This window comes from Xiphias gladius, chromosome 22 (genome assembly GCF_016859285.1).
Source record: "Xiphias gladius isolate SHS-SW01 ecotype Sanya breed wild chromosome 22, ASM1685928v1, whole genome shotgun sequence".
NCBI lineage: Eukaryota > Metazoa > Chordata > Actinopteri > Istiophoriformes > Xiphiidae > Xiphias > Xiphias gladius.
Window position 1 is genome coordinate 19,545,419 of NC_053421.1, and position 24,512 is coordinate 19,569,930.

A 24,512-nucleotide genomic window follows, 5' to 3' on the forward strand; every position below is an offset into this window, starting at 1 on the left:
CTGCTGATTGAGCACCAGCTTTAGTTTCCCTCCTGTCAGCCTCAGTCGGGCAAGAACCAACAACTACAGTAACTGCTGCTCAGCCTTTTTTTCAGTCTTTCTCTGTCTGACTCTTTCAACTTTTGATGTAATTCAGCATAAACATCTGCACATGTGAATTCCCATCTCACTCCTGCCTTGCCTCAGGGTCCCGTATCAACAACTGCCCTGGTTCCAGCTCCGTTGCTGTCTTTTACTGCAAACCCCTTCAATCGGAGTCATTATAGCCCAGGGCCAGTAATGGTATACAGTTACACCGGCACTACTCTGTAATAAAGTTTCCTTAACAGGTAAATACCAAGGCAGAGTGCTGTGGGTCAACATTAAATGGGCCAATCCAGGGGCTGGGAGGCAGAAAAGTTAATTCAAGGAGTTCAGAAGTTTATATTATAAAAAAAAAAATATATATATATATATACATATGGTTTAAAACGGCAGAGTAACATTTTCTTACAGACAAAGGGTTAACAAGGTGAAGCCACCACTCTGCGTGCTGCTGTATCACGTCATATCCCGACATCTCAGCGTTGCTGTAACAAAGAGACTCCTCTAGCCCCCTTCACATTGAATTTCATCCTACAGCGCTGTTAAGGTCACAGCGCCCGCCCACAGGAGGCGCCGATTGGATGTTGCCCCTGTTGGGATATTCAATCAGACACCTTGCTCGGAGCTGTGATTGGACACAGCCGGTGCAGTTATGTAAATGAGCACCTGGTGGCGCCTGCTGGCCGGGCTGCGGAGCCTGCGCTGGGGTTGGAGCGACGCGGCCGAGGCTTAGACCCAGTGTGGGGACGAGGCGCAGGGACCGTGGACGGCCTATCGCTCTTATTCAATTGCGTCCCTCATTGTCGACTTAAGTTTTAGGAACTCTTTATCCCGAGGGTGTCCAGTGAAAGTCCGGCTGCTTCGGCGTAACATCAACCGTCGCGCGCAGCAAGAACGGAGTATTTTGTTGTTTTCCGAGTTTTGACAGAAGTCGTCCACTAAGCGCAGCTACTGCTTCGGAGCTCAGTGGGGATTATTCAGTGGACGCGTGTTGTTCAGGGCAAAAGTACAGCTTTACCTTGTTTCGTACAGACTTCGTCTGAAAGTCCGGCCCGCTGTCAAAGCTCCCTTCCCCGCGTCTCTTAGGTAAGTACCGACGAACTCCTTCAAATTCTCCGCGCGTTCCTCCCCACGCGCACTTTACTCCGCAATAAGCGGCTGTAATAATATTGCGGCGGATATTTCCAGCTGTCTGTCTGTCTGTCCGTCTGTGCGTATGTCTGTGTGTGTGTGTGTGTGTGTGTCTGTCTGCCGCTCACTCTGCGGTTTGGCGTCTGTGAGTCTCGGTGTCAGTCGCGCACGGCCGCTCTGGCCGCTCGCCACGGGCTGGTGGGAAGCGCATGTGAGGTGTAACGTTGCGCCGCGGGTCTCTGCGCTTTCGTGTGGCAGATACATTGCGGCATTCGCCGACCGCGTAGCTGAAATAATCCGACGGTGTACATCATGGTCGAGTCTTATTGCAAACTGTGCTGTTCGACATCTTGCCAAATGTGTATCCTTGGCAGCAGAGAAAACATTATTCTTAGTCCTGTTTGTGCAATGGCTACTGCTTTCACAACTTTTTATATTCACTTGATCTTTTCTAAATGGACTTTTATTTCTTCCATCCCGCCCTTCTTCATTTCAAATCCTCACCCAGACTCATGGCCACTAGCTCTCACACTGTTACATGGGTTAGTTTTAAGTTTTCAACTGTCATTCCCTCCTTAACAAACCCGTTAAACTCATTCTTCGCCAGCTTTATATCGCACCTCATTCACGAAACCGCACAAGTTAAACAAACGTAATTCTTCCTGGCATGTGGAGGTTTAAAACTGCAGCAGCTCTGATGAATGGCTCGGCAAAAATGTCCAGTGTTTTCAGACGACCTCCACGCATCCAGGTGGTGGACATCACACAGATCATTAACCCTGCGACCTCACAGCAGCACAGGTGACCCCCGGGAAGACTATCAGCTCTGGTTTCATTCACCCCTGGCCTTACATGAGGTGGCGGTTCTATGGGGAGTGAGTCAGTCACCAGAACCAAACCAGAACTCGGCAAAGGGCGGCCTGGCACTGGAGAGGAGAACATTTCAGGCGCTAGGGATGAGCCGCCAGAAGGTTCAGACTTTGAACAGGATATACAGTTTGTGCTTTCATGAGCCCGGAGAAAGGGGTGGTGAGAGTGAATCAATCAGGATGGTGCAGAAATTAATGTAAAGTTACGCTCAAAAACTGCATACTTCAGCTTTCTGTCTGTTTGTTTGTGTATGGAGGACAGAGACAGCAGGGGCAAGGTGGAAATGTGGGCGTGATTGCATGTGTTCCTGTTGCCAGCTTGCTCCTGTGTGTTTGTGCATGCTTCTGTGCTTGCAGGGTAGCGTAGGTGGCCCGATGGAGAAGTTAACAAAGGGCTTCAGTGGATGTGCAGTGCAGCGGGCAGTCACCTTTCCCACCACATGACAACAGTACTTGTGGGTATTTTGTTGGCCGGGGGATTGAGCAGGCAGTCCAGAGGAGGTGTAGCATTGTTAGACCGTTGGGGGAAGGAGGTGGGGGATTGGTGTGGCTCCATGTGCTATTTGCCAAACCATAGAGAGGCTATAAAAGGCCATTTTTTTTCTGCCTGTCCATCCCTATACGGCAGAGACATAAAATGAGGGGGAGCACTGAGTGTTGGTATACAGTCCCTCACGGCAAGCCCTGGTCTGCTAGATCCCTGTGTAATGGGCATCTGGCTGTTAATTTTCCCAGATTGTCCCACGAGAACCTTTGGCCCTGCGTAGCTACTTTTTATCAGCTGTGCAGTCCAGCAGATGAGACGCAGAATATATTAAATAGTTGGATAGACCGCTTATGTGAGTGGAATTGTGAATGCACACACTTGGGTAGGAGTTGTTTTTTTTTTTTTTTTTTTAATTTATTTGTCTTTGTCATGGCAGGCTAAGGAGAAAACTGCATTAATTGCATAATATGAATTGTGGAGAAGTATGCGCAGAACAAAATAATTTGTCTGACAGTGTCTGTGAAATGGCCGTTACCTGTTTTGTTTCGGTTTCAAGAGATTTTAAGAATCAGCAACAAAAGTCTTGGAGAGCTGTTGCTTTGGTGGTTGAAAGCACACAGATGCCTGCGTGTGTGCAAGCTTACACACACAAAGAAGCAGGATTTGGTGTCTACAGTGGGAGCACTGGTTTGTTTAGTCTGGTTGATCATTGACCTCTGTCTGTTGTCCTCTATCTGGCTCATTGTTTTGGTGGGGGCCAGTACGTTTTGACCTTGTCTTTGTGTTTCTGGTTGTTGATCACTCTGAAAAGACTTTCAGCAGGTGGACACGAATTCAAAATCCAAAGGCAAATCCTGCACGGTGACTGAATTGCACTTTTGCAGTTTTGCACAGTTGCCTGGTCTTAATAACAATGCGGCTCATGTGGCTAGTTAACTACATGAAGGAGTACAATGATGAGTGGTGTTTTCATCCAAAAAACTGTCTTTTATGCGACATCTCTCACAGTGATCGTGCGATAGGCAGCAACTCCACTAAATTCTGTGTTCGGTTGTAATTGGCTCCCCATAGACTGAGCAGGTTCCTCAAGGCCAGTGGAAGAATTCATTTAAGTCCAAAGGCAAGACGCGGTTACTTGCCTCCCCTCTCGACGGTCCCCTTCTAATCGGAAATGAAACCAATTGAAGGCAGGACTCCACTGTCCACCCTGTTTTCCTAAACCAATTTTCCCTCAAGTCTAGACAGCTGGACTGCTCAATTGCATTTGCCGTATGTGTGGTCACATGCAGAACAAGCCTGTCACGACTGTCAGAGAAACAAATTCATCATGGAATGGGGGGTGAGGCTTCGAAGCTGGATCCAGGGTGTTCTTGGGCTTGAGTTGTCACTGAGTTCTCAAAACTCTATTTGATTTCCTCTTTATTAATCTCTGAGGTCCTACCCTCTTTTAGATCATCTCTCCCCACCCCTCCAGCCTGCCTTCACCACCCAGTCCTTCCATCCCACCCTGACATCCAGCATACCTTTGATCCCCTAATTGATCACTCTAGGAATCTGTCTCTCTCTCTCGACATCTAACATGGAACACAGATTTTTTTTTTCTTCATCTTCTATCTCCCCATTCCCTTTGAAGCAGCGCTAGATGTTTCATTTATCCTCCCTCCTTCCTCATCTCACTTCTCCTATCGTCCCGGTGAGTGTCCTCATGTATCTGTTTGCCCTTCCCTTCATGATTGCCCTGGTTAGATAGCAATATTGCTGTGTGGATGTAAGCAAACTGGGGTTATATTTTGGCTGCTGAGTTTTCTTCAAACAATTTTCCACGGTCTCTTATCGAGGTATCTCAGACCTTGGCTTCATGCCTTATTTTACCTAAGGAACCAACAGAAATGTTTCTGCATGTGTCCCAAAATAAAAGGTGGCCTCTTTCTGACTTGCTAATATGTATATGTTATAATTCATTAACTGAAAAGTGATCAAAATTGAAATAGCAGAACCAGAGATATCATCTTTTTTTATTCCACGCCTTCTTACTCCTTGTCAAAAACTGGATCCAACGTTACCCACAATGCAACTCGACCGCCAACAGTTGAGTTGGAGATTCTGCATGTCATGCGAGTAGTTGCTAATGCAGCCTGGAGCCGCTTGCCTCAAGCAAAGACAGGGAGTCGGCTACAGAGGCCTGGTAAGCTCACTTCTTTGTAACTCCAAACCCCCAGATATTTTTCATTTTCAAATTTGTAGTCCTCAAGCCAACATTGCCTCTAGAAACAGCACTCTAGGCAATTTATCAGACTTCGTGCAGCTCCCTTTGGAGCCATAAAAGGCTTTTTACAACTATTTTCACATATGCAGTAGTACTCCCCGAGACCTGTAAACAGACTTTTTTTAATGTGTAAAATCAGTGAGATTTCCTTTTTAAATCTTATGATGCTAAGTAAATGATCTGATTAGAAGAAGACAATGGCCCATTGCTAATGCTGAATCCTGTGAGCTGAAACCAACGGTGAATCACGTCGTGTCCCTTCACACGTCTCGCCAACGACTGGCAGTTGAAGTTATCGCTTCTGGAAAAATAAGACGAACCTTATGAAAGATGGAAACTCTCAAACCTAAAAGCCAGTGTGAGGTCTGTTCTCTCCGTCTTTCTTTTCACTTTTTTTTTTTTCCATCTCTGTTCAAATCCTCACACTGTGGTGGTGTTTTTCACCTAAGTTGCCACTGCACACACCGTGGCTCAGTATACCACTAATAATTACTAATGGCTTCTGGCAAAGTAAGTGCTTTTGAAACTGTGTTAGAACATGGAAGAAAATTCTGTTCAACATCAAAGGTTTCGCTCTCTTCAATATGTTTTCTCTTCGTATGATGAATTTGAGTTGCAACGACATCCACATTGAGGGGGTTGGACCTGTCTGTCTTTCCCTCAAAGGGGTTTAGAGGGGCACATTAGCATCAGGAAACAGTTGTGTGACTTGTAATTTAGCACTTTTCAGGAGGCTTTTTTCTGCTGAGAGGGAGGAGAAGGACTAAATGTGATAGCGGTAACAGCCTGTGCCCAAGGCTTTTAACAGAGATGAATTGTATGTGTGTTTGGGGCGTGTGACTGCGGTTTTATCAAAGCCCAGACTTAATATTAATCAGGTCATCACAAATTTTGGATCCTAATTTGCTTTTTTATGGATTTATTTATTTATTTGCCTGCTGTAGTAGCTAAACATCAAACAGCTCAATGACGTCTGAAAAGAATTTCTCTCTGCTCAGCTGTCATTCATTAGAAAGGAGAAGACATCTGTGAGAGGGCTGTGTTAGGCCAGTCTGTTTTTCTCACTTTGACTCAAAATGCTGAGTCTCGCTGAACTCATTCCTGTTTGACCTGATCTTTGTGGTTTTTCTTTCTGCTCTGTTCTGTTCCCTTTCAGACCATCCCTCCATCCCTCTTTCCCTTCTCTCTGTTTCAATAGTTGCTCACTGGATGAATAATTCTCATCCTCCTGCGGGGAAAGAGTTGCCTTTGTCTCACGCTTGGTCTGTCATTCGGAGTCTCTTCGTTCAAATGCTGGAGGGAATTTTCCTCCACCGTGGCATTCTTCCGTTCTACTGTCTCTCTGTGTGTCTGTCTGCGGCCGTTTTCTCTCTGCCCATTGTGAGAGTAGCACCGTGCTGTCACATGCCTCTCCTTTCTCCTTTCACCTCATCCTCCCCTCTGCCTCTCACTTGTTCTCTGACAGGTGGCAGTGAGACTGTGCAAATTGAATTCAGGGAATTGGGCTGCAGTTTACCATTACACTGCAGCCCTAAAACAGCCTTGGTGTCAAACTAGAATCAGGGATCCACATAGTACACTCTGCTGTCATGCTGTCATATTAACATGCTAATGCTACCACATACCTGCTAGATTCTCATTATGATTTTCACACCCACGCTTCAACTAAGCTCAACCTCAGAATTAATCTTCCCTCACTGCAGCTGTGAAGCAGATAACGTGGGTTCACTTTTAGTATAGGAGAGGTCTTTCAATAACTTACTTACTTAGCTTGAAACAACACTCCTCTCATTCCAGTTGAATTATACAGAGAAAAAAGAGCTGAGGACAGTCTAACTACATGTGCTGACATGTATAAAGCTTCAAGCCCTGAGAACCAAAACGGGGTTCTGTCAGTCAAAACCAGTTTCCCGACACGCTCTCTTCTAGTGTTTTTCCTTTGCGTGCACAGAGAGAAGACTTGACTCTTTGCTTCACACAATAAGCAGCCGACTCTGTGTAGATCATGTTGCTTGCCAGAGGTGCTAACAAGTCCGTCACTTTTTTTTTTTGTTATGCTCGCTGTACTTTGTCATATTTAAGCTTTTGCAGAACATCTTATTATTTTTATTTTAGTTCACTCTTAGTTGTTGTGCATATGGTAAACACAATCCACCTCCTTCTGGGTTATGTGTTGTCACTGTTTGTGTCCGATCAGGCTTATTTCCTTTTGATTGCCTCTGCAGATGCCATGATATTGTGGCACAATGATACAGCTGTAATTAAAAAATGGTCCTGATTTAATTTTGTTTTTGTACTTCAGGCCTGTAGCTACGTAAACAAATTTTGGGTCTACCTGGCTGCAGCTTCGTGTTTTAATTTGTAGCTCACTAATTCTTGTGATGAATGACAGAAACCTGGAAACTTGACCTTATTGCAAATATTTCACAAGCTTTTAATTGGCACAAAGGTTGGACAAATCAGATGTCAATAATTAACATTACCAGGGGAAATATTAGCAACACAACAGCAACATTGCTCTCAGAGCACAGAGACGTTGTGGTGCAGGCTGCATAGGAAATTCTAGATAAACTGTATTCTCCAGAAAATTATTCAGACAAATAGACCTAGTTTGTGAAGGCAAGACCCTGATTTATGCATTAATTGTGTACAATTTTTTACATTCAAGTTTTTAATGAGGTTGTACCAGGAAATAGAGGCTGACCATTACTGGATTTTTTTTTTTTTTTTTTAGGCAAATAAACTATCCATATTTGAGAGTTTAAAGAATCTGATAAAGATACATTGTCTGATGTTCATTTTTACACCACATAAACCTTCCTTACGATACACCACGATACTAAGCAGGTCATTTTACGGTGGAAAAAGAAACTTAAAATAAACTTTGTCCATGCATACTGATGAACTGCACAATCGAGACACTTACTCCAGGTTGCCAAAAACATATCCCTTTGCATTTATGATACCTATATGTCTACCTAATGTCAGCTGATATATTGTGCTGGCTGGTTCTATACTCTACCAGGAACCACTGAACAGCATCTATACCAAAACATGTACAGTATGACTGACTTAGCCTCCTCCACTCTTGGCATAGGCACAGAAAACTACCCACCTCCATCAGACTTGAATAATTGGCTTTTTAAATTGTTTTCGGTTTCGTGCTACCCTGTGTTTTTGAAGGCACTGTGGTCATGGATACATGGATAATCTTTGTATTATACACATTTTGCGTGTTTAATCTAGTTTAAATGTGTTTTTTTGCCACCTACACAAATCAAGCTCCTACCACAAGAATAAAATACTTAAAATTTTGCATTGTTTCTTAACCATCCTGCCACTCCAACAGCCAACAAAAAAAAGTAAGGAACCAAGAAATTGTGTTTATGCGGACAAGCTTGGCATAATTCTTTGTCCCTACATTTACAAATGGGCTTGTGTGGCTGCTGTTGATGAAGGCATTCTTCACTTGCCAGACCAAACTGTGGTAATCAGTCACCATTTGTCTTTGTCTGCCATGCAGATATGCTGAGCAGTGCTCCAACTGGTATGGACAAAGGGATCAAGTGGACCTGATTCCAAGCATGACGTAGGCAGCAAAAGGGGAAAAGATGGAAATTTCACTCTTTGGTTATGATTGAGTTCAGCTTTGTGTAACTACATGCTAATGAACCCAACTTTATTAGATTCATTTTTTTTTAACCTGTTTTTGCACCACCCTCGAGCCTCAGCTCATGGTTTCTCTGCTAAACTATCGCGGGTGTTAGCATGTGAATTAGATTTGTTATGAGCTGTGTTGTTGCACAGCACTGCTCTATGATACTGCCCTGAAGTGTCTGTGCCACCAGGAAGGTGAAGGATGGTTTTGAATTGGGTATTTTTTGTGAGAGCTGAGCTATTAATGAGTCATTTGATGTTACGCACAAGTATTCTTGGAAACTTTTTTTTTATTTTACAATCCCCTTGAAATGCTTTCTTCATGATTCACCACCTCCTAAAGTCATCCTTGAGTTGGATGTTGCACTTTCTCTTTTTCCTGTTCCTGCCGTTTAATTTTGTTTTTCTGACTCAGCCGCGGTCTTCTCCGACCGGTCTCATTACATTGTTTTAGGTGACTCATCCATCCTTCCCTCCTGCTTCCTCAACCTGTGGTAAAACAGAAAAAATCTGATTCCTAAGTTATGACTGGCACTTCCTTGTATAAATGAATATTGTGACAAACAGCTTTAGAACTTGATGACCAGCGTATGACCAACATTATGACCAACAGAAGGACAAAACGCCAAACTTCACCCACTGTTACTTTAGGCAATTATTAGAAGTGCACTGTCTGTATTTTCAATTTTAAGAGCAAATGTCTTCAGCCTGTCTCAAACTTCTTAGTTTACATCCTCCATTGCTGAGGGAGAGTAGTTGTGCTGTTTCCTTGCATAGAGTGAATAAAATATTACACTGAGTGATAATTTATTATTTAACCAAAGTAGGCTGAAAGCAACTCTTCCAAGATGAGGAAAAAAAAGGAAACCCCCTTGACAGATCTGTGCAGCCAAACAACTTATCCCTGCCCTTGGAGTGGGTCTTCAGTAAAAACAAGGAAACAGTGGCCCTGTAGGGATCAGCACTTCACTCACACCGCCTCTGAGTCGCACAGGAACAAGCCCGTGTGTAGGAAAGCCATCAAATGACCATGTTTCTCACCCTTCCAATTCTTGTGAAGATTTAAGATTAATTCATGCTTCATTCTCGCCAGGATACAGAGTGTGGTGGTGCGTGCAACCTCACCAGCTTCCTCACACACTGATTGGAAATCCAAAACAAAGAGCTCACTTCTCCCATCTCCTCAGCGGCCATTAGTCATGTCTAACTGAGGCAGCGTGTTTCTCTGTCTGTCCCTGATTAGAGACTTCACAATGTAATGCAAACGACAGCAAGGACTGTTTTTGATTTTTGCAAGCAGTGTGGCTCAAGGTCCAGACTGAAATATCTCAACGACTACTGGATGGATTGCAATGAAATTTTGTACAGACATTCATGGTACCCAGAGGATGAATCATAATGGTTTTGGTGATCCCCTGACTTTTCCTGTGGTGCCACCATGAAGTCGACATTATGGTTTTGAGAGAAATATCTTAACAGCTATTGGATGGATTGCTATGAAATGTGGTACAAATATTCACATTCCCCTCAGCCTCATCTGTACATTCTGTTTAGTCCTAATTAATAACAAACTAAACTATGTTGGTGAACATGGTAAACATTATACAGTTCTGGTTGAAATTATTAGCACCCCTGAAATTTTAAGTACAGAATTTAGAATATCTTCAGAAATAAATGCAAATCAGCCAATTTTGTATAATCAAATATTTTAATAAAATCTCCAAGCTTACTGAACAAATGAAAATTAAAAAAAAAAAACAACAAGCATAATAGTGAAATAATACAAACACAAAATGTACCCCAGACACAATTATTGGCAGCCTTCACTAATATTTGGTTGCAGAGCCTTTGGAAACAATGGCAGCCTCTAAAAGTTTCTTGTACCCATCTACAAGCTTCTTACGCCTGTCTCTTGTCTGTTTCTGCCACTCTTCCGCTGCTATGTGTTCAAGTTCTTTTAAGTTTTCAGGAGTCCTTATTGCAATAGCAGATTTCAGGTAGGGACTCACTGCTGGCCAGTTTAAAACAGTCCATCTTTTCATTTTCAACCATTTTTTTTTTTTTTGTGCTGCTGGATGTGTGCTTTGGGTCATTGTCCTGCTGAAAGACCCAAGACCTTCGACTCAAACCTAGTTTTCTGAAACTGGGTCACACATTTTGCTCTAAAAGGCCTTGGTAACCTTCTGATTTCATCATTCCTTTGATACATTCAATGCCTACAGTACCGGAGGCAGCAAAGCAGCCCCACAGCATGATATAACCCTTCACTATGTTTTACTGTAGATATGGTGTTATTTTCCTTATGGGCTTCATTTCATTGTCTACAAATAAACTGATTCCCAAAGAGCTCCACTTTGATTTCGTCTGTCCATAGAAAATTTTCCCAGAAAGACCATGGCTTGTCTATGGAAGTTTTTGCAAACATGAGTCTTGTCTTTTTGTGCCTTTCTTTCAGTATAGTTGTCCTCCTAAGCCTTCGCCCATGAAGCCCTACTTGGTTTAGTGTGTGGTGTATGGTACAGGCTGAAACCACCACTCCAGATTGCTCCAGGTCAGCCAGAAGCTCTTAAGATGTCTGGCGTTTTTTTCCACAATCAGCTTCAACCTTTGCAGACTTCTCTCATTTAGTTTCTTCTTAGCACCACGTCCCGGAAGTGTCTTATCAGTTTTATGTCTGTGAAACTTCTTGATAACCTTATGAACTATGAAAATTGGGGATTGCCTTGTAGCCTTTGGAATTATGTATTTTTTATTTTTTATTTCTTTTTGATAATAACATTTCTGATGCTCTCAGACACCTCATTGTGAAAATGTGGAAAACTGGAAATAATCAGCCCCTTTTTATGAAATAAAATCATCAATCATTGGTTAACTCAGGTCACGTGAACACTGAAAATTAAGCACGTGATTCTTATTTGTTTTTTATTTTGTTTGAGGAACTAATTTAAATTCATCAAAAGGGTGCCAATAATTGTGTCAAACTTACATTTTATATCTTTATAGCTTTTTTCTTTGTTCAGCAACTTTGGAATACGAAATTAAAAATACAAAATTGATGTATTTGCAGTTATTTCTGAAGATATTCTAAATTCTGTACTTAAAATTCAGGGTGCCAATAATTTCGACCAGGACTGTACCTGCCAAACATCAGCATATAATCATTGTGAGCAAGTTAGCATGCTAAAGTTAGCATTTAGCTCAAAGCACAGCTGTGCCTAATTATAGCCTCATTGAGCTGCTATCATGGCTGTAAACTCAATTAATTTACTTTTTTCCAGCAGCTGTGTTCCATGCATAGTCGAGCAATACAGTTGAACTATCGAATTGCAGATGCTTAAAACATGCTTATGATAGCTATCCATCCCAGTTAGCATGATAGAAGATATCAGTATCAGTATACAAGAAGTTGAGAGAAGGGACTCTCCTCCAACAACTCTCGTTCAAAGATAAATTTATGAATTTGCTGCTGAGAATCGAGGAATTCAGATGGTTTGTTTTGCAAAGCCAAAACTCGGAAATGGAATAATAAACAAACATGGCCACTGTAAAATGAATAAATGTGAATTTGTCACGCTCAGCAGCTCTGTTAAGTCTCGGATGTTGATAATTTAACTGTGACAGAAATAAATTGACTAAATATTCACTGATTGTGATTGATCTCTTAAGTTTCAGACCTCAGCAAGCTGTTTTTTTGTTTTTTTTGGTTTGTTTCTTTTTAACTGTACTGAGACGCTGCACTGAAACTAATAGCTGTCCGGAAGGTAGGAAATTACAAAAAAAGCCTATAAGTTAAGTTAAGTTGCTTTGCAAAATGGTCAGCAGTGATGTAAAGCATTCACAGTTTGTACTTAATGAGCTAAAAAAAAAAAATGCAAAAACACCTGAGCAATCCTTTAGGTCACTACTGACATTTGGACTGGCTTATTATACTACTGGAAAGAATAGCGAATGCTAACATTTGGTTCCAACACGAAGGCCTCCCTAGAAAAGACGCTAACCAGTGCCAAGGCAGTCTTGCCTCTTTTTTTTTTTTTTCACTGAAGCAATCTAATTATAGAGAGTCTGGCAAGCTATCTTTAATGATGCAATGGCTGCTAACTAAAAAAGTTCTCCTGTGTGTCTGCTCTCGACTCTGCCTCTCTTGTCAGTTGTGTTTCGTTCGGTGGGACAGAAACAGCAGCTGCTCATAAGTATTCATTAGTCCTGCTCATGGATTAGCCAAGACAAAATGTGAGAGTGTAGATTGGGCTCTACGCTGTGCTGCCTTCTGCAGAACACAGCAGGCCCTTCTCCCTCTCTATGAGCACTAACCACAGCTGTTCAATAACACTTGACTTTTCCAACAACAATGTTGTCGGATGGCTGTGGCCACTTTTGTTCCTGCTTGCTGAAACATTTGTCTTTTTTTCTTCCCATTTTTATAATGTCTTTCTGCGTTGTATTGGATAAAAGTTTGTTCCCCTTTTCCCCCTCATCGACAAAGCAGTGATGAGATGCTGTTGAAGATAACGTTTGACAACCTCGTGATGGTTGTTATGGCGATTGCCTCGGATTTGTGACCCCAGTCATCAGATTCTCAGCTCCGATTTTGCACACGCAGCTTAGTCCAGTAAGCTCCATATTTCACCATTTTCTCAACCGGCATATGCACACACATCGTTACTCATTTGGAAGACTTTGGTATTTTTCTGCCAAAAAAAAAAAAAAATGTCAGCCCCTCTCTCTGTTTCTCTCCACTCTTGGAACACATGCACCATGGATCAGTTGTGTTGTGTTTCCCATTCAGGACAGCTGCACTGGCTGGCTATCCCTGAGATCTCCTCTATGCCCACATATGCACCCTTCATGCACATGCATACACATGCAGTGAGGCCATAAGTCAACCTCTCTACACAGCCTTCCTCCTCCCAAATACACACACGTACCCATGTAATTGCTTCTCTTGTTCCACCGTCTCCGCCCTGTTGTGCCTGAGCTAACTCTACAGTAATATTCACTCTGTTTCCATACATTCTCCCTCCCCGCCTCCGTGGACGACCCCCCCGATCTTCTGTCACTACAGCTGTGTGTCAGCTGTCGGCCTGTCCCAGTCTAGTCAGAGATGAAGCCGAAACACAGAGGGTCTACAGCCTGCCCCCTCTGTCTCTCCCAGCTGTCACTCCCACTTCAGACTTCCACTTATCATTAGGTTTTTTTTCCTCCTTCTTGCCCAACCACTGGAAGTCTACCTTAAACATGTTCAGAAGTAAAATATGCACTGGGGATAGAGCTATGAAATGTGCTTATTTTTTCTTTACCAAACAAATATGTGAATCAAATTTTATGTTCGTGTTGTCAGACAAAAAGCACAAAGTTTTTTTTAGGAAGAAAGCATTGGGTACTATCTCACTTAGAAAATACTGTAGACAGTTTATTATATTTATTTATATATATATATATATATATATATATATATATATATATATATATAAATATATATACATACATATATACATATACACATATATATATATATATATATATATATATATATATACACACACACACACACACACAATTCAGTGAATATACTATTAAATTCACTGAATTGTATTGTGTTATACAGAGACATGATCCTAATATTTTGTCCACCTCTTTTTTGTATTGATGAGGGTAAACTAAATATTACAACTTCCTCTCTGTATATCACAGCGCAAATCAAGCGCACCACAAAACACAGCCTCCAAAATGATCATAAAGTTGAATCAACTTCTCTCAAACAGTTTCAACAAAAACTGAACATTAGACATTGTAGGATTTACTGCGGGATTGTTGTATTAAACTGCATTTGTTTTAGCTAGGTGTACCTAATAAAGTGACAACTGAGTGTATGTGTTTTGGTAAGCCTTAAACTTTGAAGGATCTTTAAATTCACTCAACACCTCATACAGAACATCATTTGCTTTGTGCTACACTAGCACAAACCATGTTTGTGTCCCTATTAACTGAAAATACTTTGACGTCCGTCCTTCTGTTCTCTCGCACTCATTGGTTTTCTGTTTTCTGTTTGTTTTTTTATTCCAAACAAGCATCTCCAACTGTGTGCACCAAATATCCTCCTTCCTATTAAGGGAAAGTAGGTTTGAAATCAGTAAATTGGAGAAATGATTAGTATTTCAAATACAGAAGGAATAAAATTATCTGGGAGTAAAGGGGGCCGGCTAATTATACCATCTTCAATTACCAAACTGCATGTTCCCTTTCTAAAGGCAGCAAAGCATTATTGGATCACGGCATTCTGCTGCCAGCAAGAAAAACAAATTGACGTGTGAAAGTGGCCTTTGTTATATGGCTTTGTGCTTACTCCTCTGGGGTCTGGCCCCATCCTGAGCTCGGCATGCAAAACGTTGGGAAACAAATGACTGGGAGACATGCTACGTGCCTTGAACTAAGAGGATTTGATTGAGAGAGTTGAGTTATTAATGGAGATGGTGAGCGTGTGAGCTCAACAGCCTCAGCCTGGAGCTGTACGTGTATATTTTTAATGTAGATGTATGCATGAAAATAAAATCATTTGTGGTTTTATAGTGGTTGGCGCAGTTTCAACAGGCACAGACAAGAATCCTAAAGTGGATCCGGACCTAAAGATCTCTCTTTCTGTGACAGGAATGCCTGTGGTCACCGGTACGTCTTCGGACAGGTAACCAGGTGCGTTGCAGCTGTCATGGCCTCGCCTTCCCTGCGGCTATTTCGTGTCACTGTGGTCACAGTACTGGTGGCGCTGGTTTCGTCTTCAGAGGAACAAGAGTGGCACTTTAACCCAGGTAGGATGTCAAATACACGTATGCAACAAACAAAACATCTAAACTGTGATAGATAAATTGCTTCTCCAATTTTTTCCCTCAAAAAACTGCCATGTTTGAAACAGTTTGAAACATTTCAAAGTTATTTTTTATTGCCACAAACTCAGACATGATTGCATTTTCAAACTTCTCAGCCCACTTCCTCCCCTCTCTTCCTCCTGTGCATGGGTGCAGCAAACGTCCATCCCGCTGCTCCGACATTCTCGTTACATTCTCAGATGAGTAAGGCTCATTCTCTGTGCGCTATCAACAGGCTATCCTGTGTCCTCTCCCTGTCTGCCAGCCGGTCGTGTGTAATAGGAGAATAAGATAGCTGGGCGCCCCCCCACCCCCCCCCCGGCTCGTCAAGACCGCTAATGCACAGGCAGCTCATGAAAGTGTCAGTCAAAATGTCGGGGGAAAGGGAACGCATGAGGATTAGTGAATGTGAGCCAACCAGGTGTAACCAGAGGAGACAGTTTGCGGCACGGTCTGACTGCAGCAGCTAGACTGTGATTGAGAGTAAGGCTGCAAATATTGAGTTTTGTTTTAATTGTATGCTTGTTTTGTCCAATAAACAGTAATAAAAGTGGGCAAAAAACAGCAAATCCTCACATTTGAGAAACTGGAACCAGTTTGGTGTTTTTGCTTGACAAATGGCCAATCCAAATTAGAGCTGAAACCACAGCTGATTGACCAACTAATCGATTAGTTGACTGACAAAAAATATATTGGTAACTACTGCCTCGTGCTGTCGTGCTACCTGCATGGCGCTGGATAGCAATGTTGGTCTGTTGGTCCACCACTTTGGTCTAGACCAAAATATCTCAACAAGCATTGGATGGATAGTTGTGGAATTTGGTGATTTTGGATGAATTGTAATAACTTTGGTGATCTCTTAACTTTTCATCAAGCGCCACCATCAGGTCAACATTTCAGTTTGCCCAATTTCTAACCAAATATCTATCAAAGTAACAACATACTCATTAAGCTCAGCTGTACTTTGTGTTTACTGCTGATTACCAAATTCTAGCATCCAAAATACGCTGATTATCAAAAAAAATAATTGCCCGATTAATCCATAATAGACATGATCGTTAGTTGCAGCCCTCCTTGAAATAGTTGTGGATTAATTGTCTGTGGAGTGACGATTTGATTTATGGACTATCTGTGTCTGCACTGAATGAACCAAGGATATGTAGCTAGATTGATGGAAAAGAAACCATTGGAGATAGATGAACAGACACACATACAATTTGTCTAGTAGAAGGAACTGACTCAAGTTTGACAGTGCGAGCAGAAAGGTTTAGAGTGGGGGCTAAAGTTTTATGACAAATGACAAAAAAAGGAGTTAAAAGCAGAGGACACTGAGAGGGAGGGACACAGAGAGAGAGAGAGAGAGAGGTTAAAAGATTGCAGATGGCAGGGTGTTGACTGGCAGTGTGTGTGATGATGATGATGATGATGTAATGAAATGGGCACCTGTCTGCAGGGCGTGGATGAACTGTGTGTGTATGTGTGTGTCTGCTGCACCCCTTGGGGTTTTTAGGGTTTGTCATCCAGCTCAACATTCCTGTTTGCTGACTCAATGACAGAAATTGAGTTAGACGCCCACTCCACCCCCGCCTCTTTCTGTCACCCTCAGCTTCCAGTCCATATCACTGTCAGTACCCCTTTCCACTTTATCACTACCCAAACCCTCCCTCAGCCTCTCTCCTCCCCCTCCACCACCTCCTCCTCTTTACTGACTCCAGAGCAGATAGCTAGGTTGTTGGGTAATCCCAGCCCGGGACCATGCTATCTGGAACATTTGATAATGCTGCTGCTGGAGCAGAGTCAGCGCAGATATCCGAAACCTGTCTGTGATCTCGAATTCATCCTTCGTTTCTTTCCCTTTTGTTCTCTTCCTGCAAATTCCCAAGCAGTGGTAACTGGATCAGTAGCTGTGCAGGATTGCTGCAGTCCTGAGGAGGTGGCTTTGTGTGGGAATGGAGAGCTAGTTGGAAAGACAAAAAAGGACAAAAGAAACAGGGAAGGTGTAACGTCATAGAGAAGACAGGTCATAGCATGTCACAGGGCCACTGTTTAAAATATGAGCACGCACTTTGGGATGCATGTGGCTTTTAACGACTTTTCTTTGATGTTGTCACTTTTGACAGAACAAAGGGGCCTTACTGGAATAAGTGATGCAAAACACTGCCATTTCATTTTACAAGAACTCATTAGTACAGACAAACCTCGAGAGATTGTGTAACAAATAACAGCGAACTGGAACAATTTGTTGTAGAGTTTGGTATTTTTTCTCCAACCTCTCAGAGTCTTCGTGGGTTATATGAAGCATGAAGTCCGGAAATTTTCACAGAGATGACATAACAACATTATGCTCCGTGACCAATGATGGCTAATGGAAATATTAAGTTTCCCCTGGACATGTGCTCCATACGAATGAGAATGTTACTCATGTCTTCATGTGGCCTCTGTCTCCCTCTCTTTTTCTCTCTCTTCTCTTTCCTTCAATCCTTCCCCTACAGCTCAGTGTCGTTATGCCCTGGGGATGGAGGATGGCACCATCCCAGACTCTGACATCACTGCCTCCAGCGCCTGGTCAGACTCCACTGAGGCCAAACATGGAAGGTAGGAAGTTGTGCGTGCGCAGGGTGGAAAGCATCCAACGGCATTACTTTTATTATCAAGTAGCTTTTTCCATACTCATACCATACTGTGTGGTTACAGTCTAAAGACAGTCTGAATTATATATATCGAAGAGTAACTGAACACAAGGCTGTAGAACAGTGTTTCACACCCAGCGTCACTGATGGCTCAGTTTCACCTGTAACAACAGCCACTAGTTGGCCACAGTGTACTGACACACCCTTGAGTACACCTCTGCATCACTGCAGCAAGGTGAAAAGTTAAACCACTCAAGGTTTTCAGCTGTTGATAAACTGCTGCAGTGTTCTGCTAGATTACTTTGGAAGGTTAAGAATTGCAGAGCCTATAGTTTTGTTGAAATTTAGATATTATTTTTCCCATAAAAGTGTTTTTTATTCTGGCAGTCATTAGTTTGTTTTTGTGAGATAATGCACTGCAGACTGCACACACTACATGTAATGACAACGTAACATTGACATAAATGAATTCAGACTTGATGTTCGCTGCGATGTATTACATAACTCAAATAAATTTCAAGAGTCTGCTTAATTGAAATGAAAGGAAACCAAAAGTTTCCTGGGACGCTGGAAAAGTTTTTCAGAGATCTAAAACAGCAAAATGATTAGCTTCAATTTAAAGGGTATATGGGTCATTCTGTGCCAAATCAGGCAGAATCCAGGAAATTGGATGCAGCACCGTCTCAGGTTTTGTTCATAGTTTGTCAATATAATGTTTGGATCCCAAAACTAAGTTTTAAAAGTGTTAAAAACTTACTGTTTTAAATTTTTTTTCAATTCCAATTTTTTTTTCGTTAATATCTCGAAAAATATTATTCCTAGCCTCACCAAACTTTGTAGGATGAAAAACAAACATGTTCTCAGTATAACTGAGCCATTATAAGTTTGTACTGCATGCCTATTGGTTTTCTATAAGGCCTTAGATTTGGAGAAAAGAGCTAAATTCCTAAAGAAGAGTGATATTGAGGATATTATAAATTCATGTTATTGCACCCATATGCTATCAATCAATATTTTCTCTTCAAATACAATCTTTTTATTAGTTTTGTGCCAATATTTGAGGTCTCACTAATGGACATGAAGATATTAATAATAAAACATGGTGTGGTAGCATAATTTGGTCATTTTCATAGTACCAAGATAGTGTGTGGGTTGCAGGAACATGAAAATGTGTGTGGAAGCAGTCATTTATTCATTTAGTGTACAAAGTGTCGATGTCCTTCAGTGTTCCCTTCATGGATAAATACACATTAAATCTACAAGCCATTGTTTTACCTCTAGGAAAAAATGTCCGTAATGAAGAAGCAGGGTCTTCCCTTTATTATCTCTACTTATGTGTGTCCCAGCCTCTGAAATACTGATTGGAGTAAATAAATACATATTTTCTGTAGGCTCATTTACCATAGGTCATCAATGCAAGCTATATTCTTTACTATCAGGGCTTCATTATTAAAAAAAGGCACTAACTCTGATAGATGCTATATTCAGTGGAGCGGTTAAATTTTACATTCCATATTTAAAAAAGGATTAAGGTACTCAATTAAAAATTTTAATAAATTTTATTGAAAATGATGTACAATGTAGCAAATTATGTATTAGAAATTACACGTGATGAAAACTATTATTCTATAACCAAGACTGAATTAAGTACATGCTTGGTGTTTTCTTGATAACATGTAAGGGCATATACTGTTGACTTCACTGTGTGGACATTTTTCAACATGCGTATCAGTATAATTTCCATAAGGAGCTTTCTAACATGCACCCTGGAAAATTAGACATATAAACACATCCAAGCTTTCATCTGGAAACACATTTACATACTCCCACTGGAGCTTGAGAGGACCCTTTTTTAAAATATTACTTATTCCTCCTTATACCAGAGGTTTTATCAAAATATTTCACTTATTATCAATATTCAGGGCCTTACCAGAGACACATCCCATCTCAAATGCCCTCTATTTCAATGAACATTCTGAAAACATGTTTATCCTTTATTTCTTACAGTTCCTATGACACGGGAATTCAATAATCACGGAGATACTGTGACAATAAAATGTAATCCTGGATATTGTTACAAACAATGGTTTTGTAGTACCTTCAGTATTACTCGTTTAGGAAATGTGCACTTTTTTTTCCAAATCTAGGGCATTATAAAATAAAATGGCATGCAGTACAGGCTTTTAATGGTTTTGGCATACAGAGAAGAAATGTTTGTCTTCCATCCTACAAAGTCTAGTGTGTCTAGGAACAATATTTGTCAAGATATTAATGCCCAAACATGGCTTCCCAGATAAGGCATTTTTAAGGCTATGAAAATGTAAAAATATCAAGGACTGAAAAAATATGAAAACGTAGCATTTGAACAGAAGTACTGTACAGGCCATGATATAGACAAGGCAACAACCTTATCAGATTTGACACAAAAAATTGGTAGTAAATAGATTAAAACATGCAAACAGCAGGTATAGCCTTTTCAATTTGGTTTGCCTTCTTTTTTTAAGTCAGTCCTTGAGAGAGCTTCTTAGAAAGAATACATACTCATTACTTTGAGTAGCTGCACTTACTGGGATGATAGGTTAGTGCTTGATAGGGCATATTTAATTGCCTGGCCCCAGACCTCTGAATCACCGCCCGCATCTCTGATTTGTTCAGCAGTTCATATATCATGAAAAAAGTGTAAACTGGTTCGATTATCGGGCTGCTTTATGAGCATTCGCATTAGAACAGTAAGGGTCACAATGTCACATTGGCCATCTCGCGTGCCTAGTAACTGAGTAATTCTTAGTCAGAGTGGCCTTTTAAAAGAGCTACTGTTGTACGTCAGCTTACTGAACTTCAGTGCAAGTGATTTTTTTATCAAGTAACAGTACACGTCACTTTGGACTGATGTTTGTCTCCATGCCTTTTTTTCAGCGTCTTGGCACCACAGTAAAGTAATTTTTCAGAGGTCTATTAGATTATGATAGAAGATGGTAGGGAGTTTCTTTGTAAAACCCAATTGGTAATTATATTACTACATCCTCTGTCTGGCAGCGAGGTAAGCTAGGCCTACAACATGCTACAGCCACATGTATGAGCATTCATAGGATTGTGTGTGTGTTTGTGTGTGTGTACTTGTACTTGTACTTGTACTTGTGTATTTGTGAGGACCAGTTTGAGTTTTAGATCTTGGAGTGAGGACATTTTGACCGGTCCTCACAACAAAGGGCTGTTTGAGGGTTAAGACTTGGTTTTAGGCTCCAGGTTACAGAATGCATTATATCAATGAGTGTCCTCACAAACATATAAGTACAAGCTTGTGTGTGTGTGTGTGTGTGTGTGTGTGTGTGTGTGTGTGTGTGTGTGTGTGTGTGTGCGTGTGTGCGTGTGTGCGTTCGTTCATTTGTCTCCATTTGTCTCCATTGGTCTGTTTGGCTGGAACTCTTGGCTCAGTGTCTATCCATGTGGAAATGATTATAAGACCTAGCTCTTTTTAAGATACATTGGGGGGGACACTGAGAGAAAAAGAGAGAAAACAGAGAAAGAAGCAGACAGTTAGAAAAAAAAAAAGAAAACAAGTGAGAGGTGGATAGCTGCTATGGTGTGCTGACAGATGGAGAGAAATTAATTTGAAAACAGGGTTTGAGGGAGGGTGTCGTGTTAAGGGAGGGAATGACGGAAGCAGAGCTGGTAGGTTGTTTTTTCTTAATATCGCTGTTATTACTCTGGGGCAGTGAAATATCAGCTTGTTGGTGTGAGGGAATGGCAAAAAGATGGAGGGAATGAGAGAACTGAGAACAAAGACAGAGAAATGAATTGCTGGCTGGTATTTAGTCAGGACGCAAAAGATAGACAGAGAGAAATGGGGGAAAAATTAGTTACTTGGCAGAGTAGTGTGCTGTAATGTGAATCCTGCTGGCTAGTGCATGTTGGACTGAACTCTGCCCAGCCACATTCCTCCTCTCTCTCCCTCCTCATCCTCTTCTCCCGCCACCTCCCTCCATCATAGGACACTTTGTGGAGCTCTGATGTGTTGATATCATTTCGCGGTTTCAAGCTGCATGATCTCACCCATCAAGTGGAGAACAGGACTGATTGAAATACTAGCGCCGCTGTCAGTGTGACCGTGTTGATACAGTGATTTGTTTTGGCGGTCTGAACAGCAGGTTTCATTTTGAATGAAGCCCCACAGTGGTCAGACCATGGTTGTGGCCTGGAATGTGTTCCAAAGCTTCCTGAAAGAGTCGATCCAACGTCACACACACACACACACAGCCAAGTTTGTGGTCTTCATTTGGCCAATATGTGGTGGTAGTATGTACTTTTCTTCTCAGGCTGGATTGAAGAAGGTTACACCGAGTGAAAATCTTTTAGTGGTGCACGTGTGTGGTCGTGGCAGGTCTTAGGAGCTGCGAGTAAAGATCCTGACACACTACACCAGACCTTGTTGTGAGGTTTGACGAATCTGGCAGAGCTAGTAATTTTCACCCTGCTCCTTTCTTCTCTTTCTCTCTCTTTAGGGGCGTCTTCGTGTTCTTCGTATTTTCCATTTCTCTCTCTCTCTCACTTACCTACCGTGTGTCTTTCGCCATAGCAAGGTTTCTGTGTTAATGTTTGACCGCTGTGGAATCCAGTATGTATGGTGGTAGAGTGGGACTGTTGGTAGTGAATTCTCACTTGTACGTCTGCATGCTTCTGGCACTGCGGGTTTTGATGTAGTCACTCTTTGTATCTTTGCATGTGAATGTTTGGTTGTGGGTCTGGTATTTAGTGAACTTTTCAGCTATGATTATGGAAATGTTTTTTCATTTTATAATCTACCATCATAAGCCCCCCTCTCTCTGTTTGTTTCTCTCAGGTTGAGTACTGGTGAGGGGGATGGAGCGTGGTGTCCTGCAGGAGCCGTTTTCCCCACTGGATCAGAATACCTTCAGGTCAGATACGCAGTTTACTCTACTCTGATTTGTTGTTACAATTAGTGCTCAGTCCAACTGCTATATTGTTTGTGGAAAGAATAACATTTAATGGTTGTAATTTGTTATATCATGATTATTAAACTGATATTAAAGATATCCTAGGGTTATATGCTGATAAATGTGTGTCTACAACCACAACTGATGCTTACTAACTAGCATGTTGTATCTTGTGTGGTTAGTCTGTACGAAAAGTTTACAAAACTTCAGAGCAACGCTGGCAATTTCTGTGTGTTTTGATAATGTCTCCTTTAGATTGACCTGCACAAACTCCATTTCTTAGCCCTGGTTGGTACCCAGGGTCGTCATGCCGACGGGCACGGCCAGGAGTTTGCTCGCAGTTATCGGCTCCGCTATTCTCGAGATGGAGTGAAATGGATCACCTGGAGGGACCGCTGGGGCCAGGAAGTAAGCAAGATTTTTTCGTTTTGCCATTTACAACAGAGCTGGAGCCGACTGTAAGTGACATTTTGAATGTTATGAGCTTGCAGGGAATCGACCTAAGGAAAATACAGTCTCCATTACTGAAAGGAAACAGCTCTTTATCCTGTGGCTGTTGAATATAAATGTGGTGTTAACCGCAAATTGCTGTATAACTCATCAGCCTTTGATTTGTTTATTTATTTTATTTAGAAGTGAAGCGGTTTGGAATTGCACCAGCTAAACTTTGTTTAGTAACATTTCTGTTCAGGCAACAGAAGAAGCCTTACTGCCTGAGTTTTCAACACCATGCAATGAAAACCTCAACTCTGTTGTTGTTTTTCAGTTCTGCACTGTGTTTTGTACAACTACTACATCATATCATGGGAATTTAGACTTCCAACAACCACTGTGTTAGGAAAGGAGTCCTACTCTTTGTCTTCCCTTTTCAGTAATTATTTTAGAACATTGCCACACAACAAATATCCAGAAATGAGAAGCCAATGTAAATCCTACAAAAAATGCCCCCGAAGCTCTCACTCTAAAATCAGTCCATCTTTGCACCTTTTGTGTGAAAAAGAAAAAGTTATTAATTTCATTTGAGCTCTTACTAGATTAACAGAACTGGAAGACACACACTGAATAAAAAGTCAGAGCCTTCAGGCGAGATTATTCAACCCTGCCGATAACGTGGGAGACAAACGATGTTCTGTGTGATTGAATATTTGTACTTCTCTCCCCTAGGTGGTGTCAGGTAATGAGAACACCTATGACATTGTGCTGAAAGACCTTGGACCTCCCATCGTGGCCCGCATGGTGCGCTTCTACCCCCTAGCTGACCGGGTCATGAGTGTTTGCCTTCGGGTGGAGCTCTATGGTTGTGTATGGAACGGTAAGTATTTGTCTCTGTCCCTGCTATTGTGATTACTTAGGTATTCATTGGGTTTGTATATTCTGAGGCATGCCCTCCAGATCTTGATAAATCCAACCACATTTCATACGGTGAAGGTAAATGAATTCACTATCATCCTAGATTTACTTCTGTATCAGATGGGAAAGGAGGGATTTGTTCAACGGTAATGATTACTAGTGCGTGTTCCCAGGATACATCCCCTTCGTTGATTTGAGGTATTGCATTACATTTGCAACCTCA

At 41.6% G+C, this 24,512-nt stretch overlaps 1 protein-coding gene across 4 annotated transcripts in view; it reads left to right on the top strand.

Annotated features, from left to right (window-relative positions):
• Positions 1-769: 769 nt before the first annotated feature.
• ddr1 (discoidin domain receptor tyrosine kinase 1) overlaps positions 770-24,512 on the top strand; it is a 43,818-nt gene continuing 20,075 nt past the window's right edge. For all 4 annotated transcript variants that reach the window (XM_040117487.1, XM_040117488.1, XM_040117491.1 and 1 more), the window contains exons 1-6: positions 770-1,170; positions 15,140-15,297; positions 17,847-17,949; positions 22,825-22,900; positions 23,195-23,347; positions 24,104-24,251. In XM_040117487.1, coding sequence (XP_039973421.1) covers positions 15,198-15,297; positions 17,847-17,949; positions 22,825-22,900; positions 23,195-23,347; positions 24,104-24,251 — 580 coding nt within the window. In that variant the 5' untranslated portion in view covers positions 770-1,170; positions 15,140-15,197. The remainder of the gene's footprint in view (positions 1,171-15,139; positions 15,298-17,846; positions 17,950-22,824; positions 22,901-23,194; positions 23,348-24,103; positions 24,252-24,512) is intronic.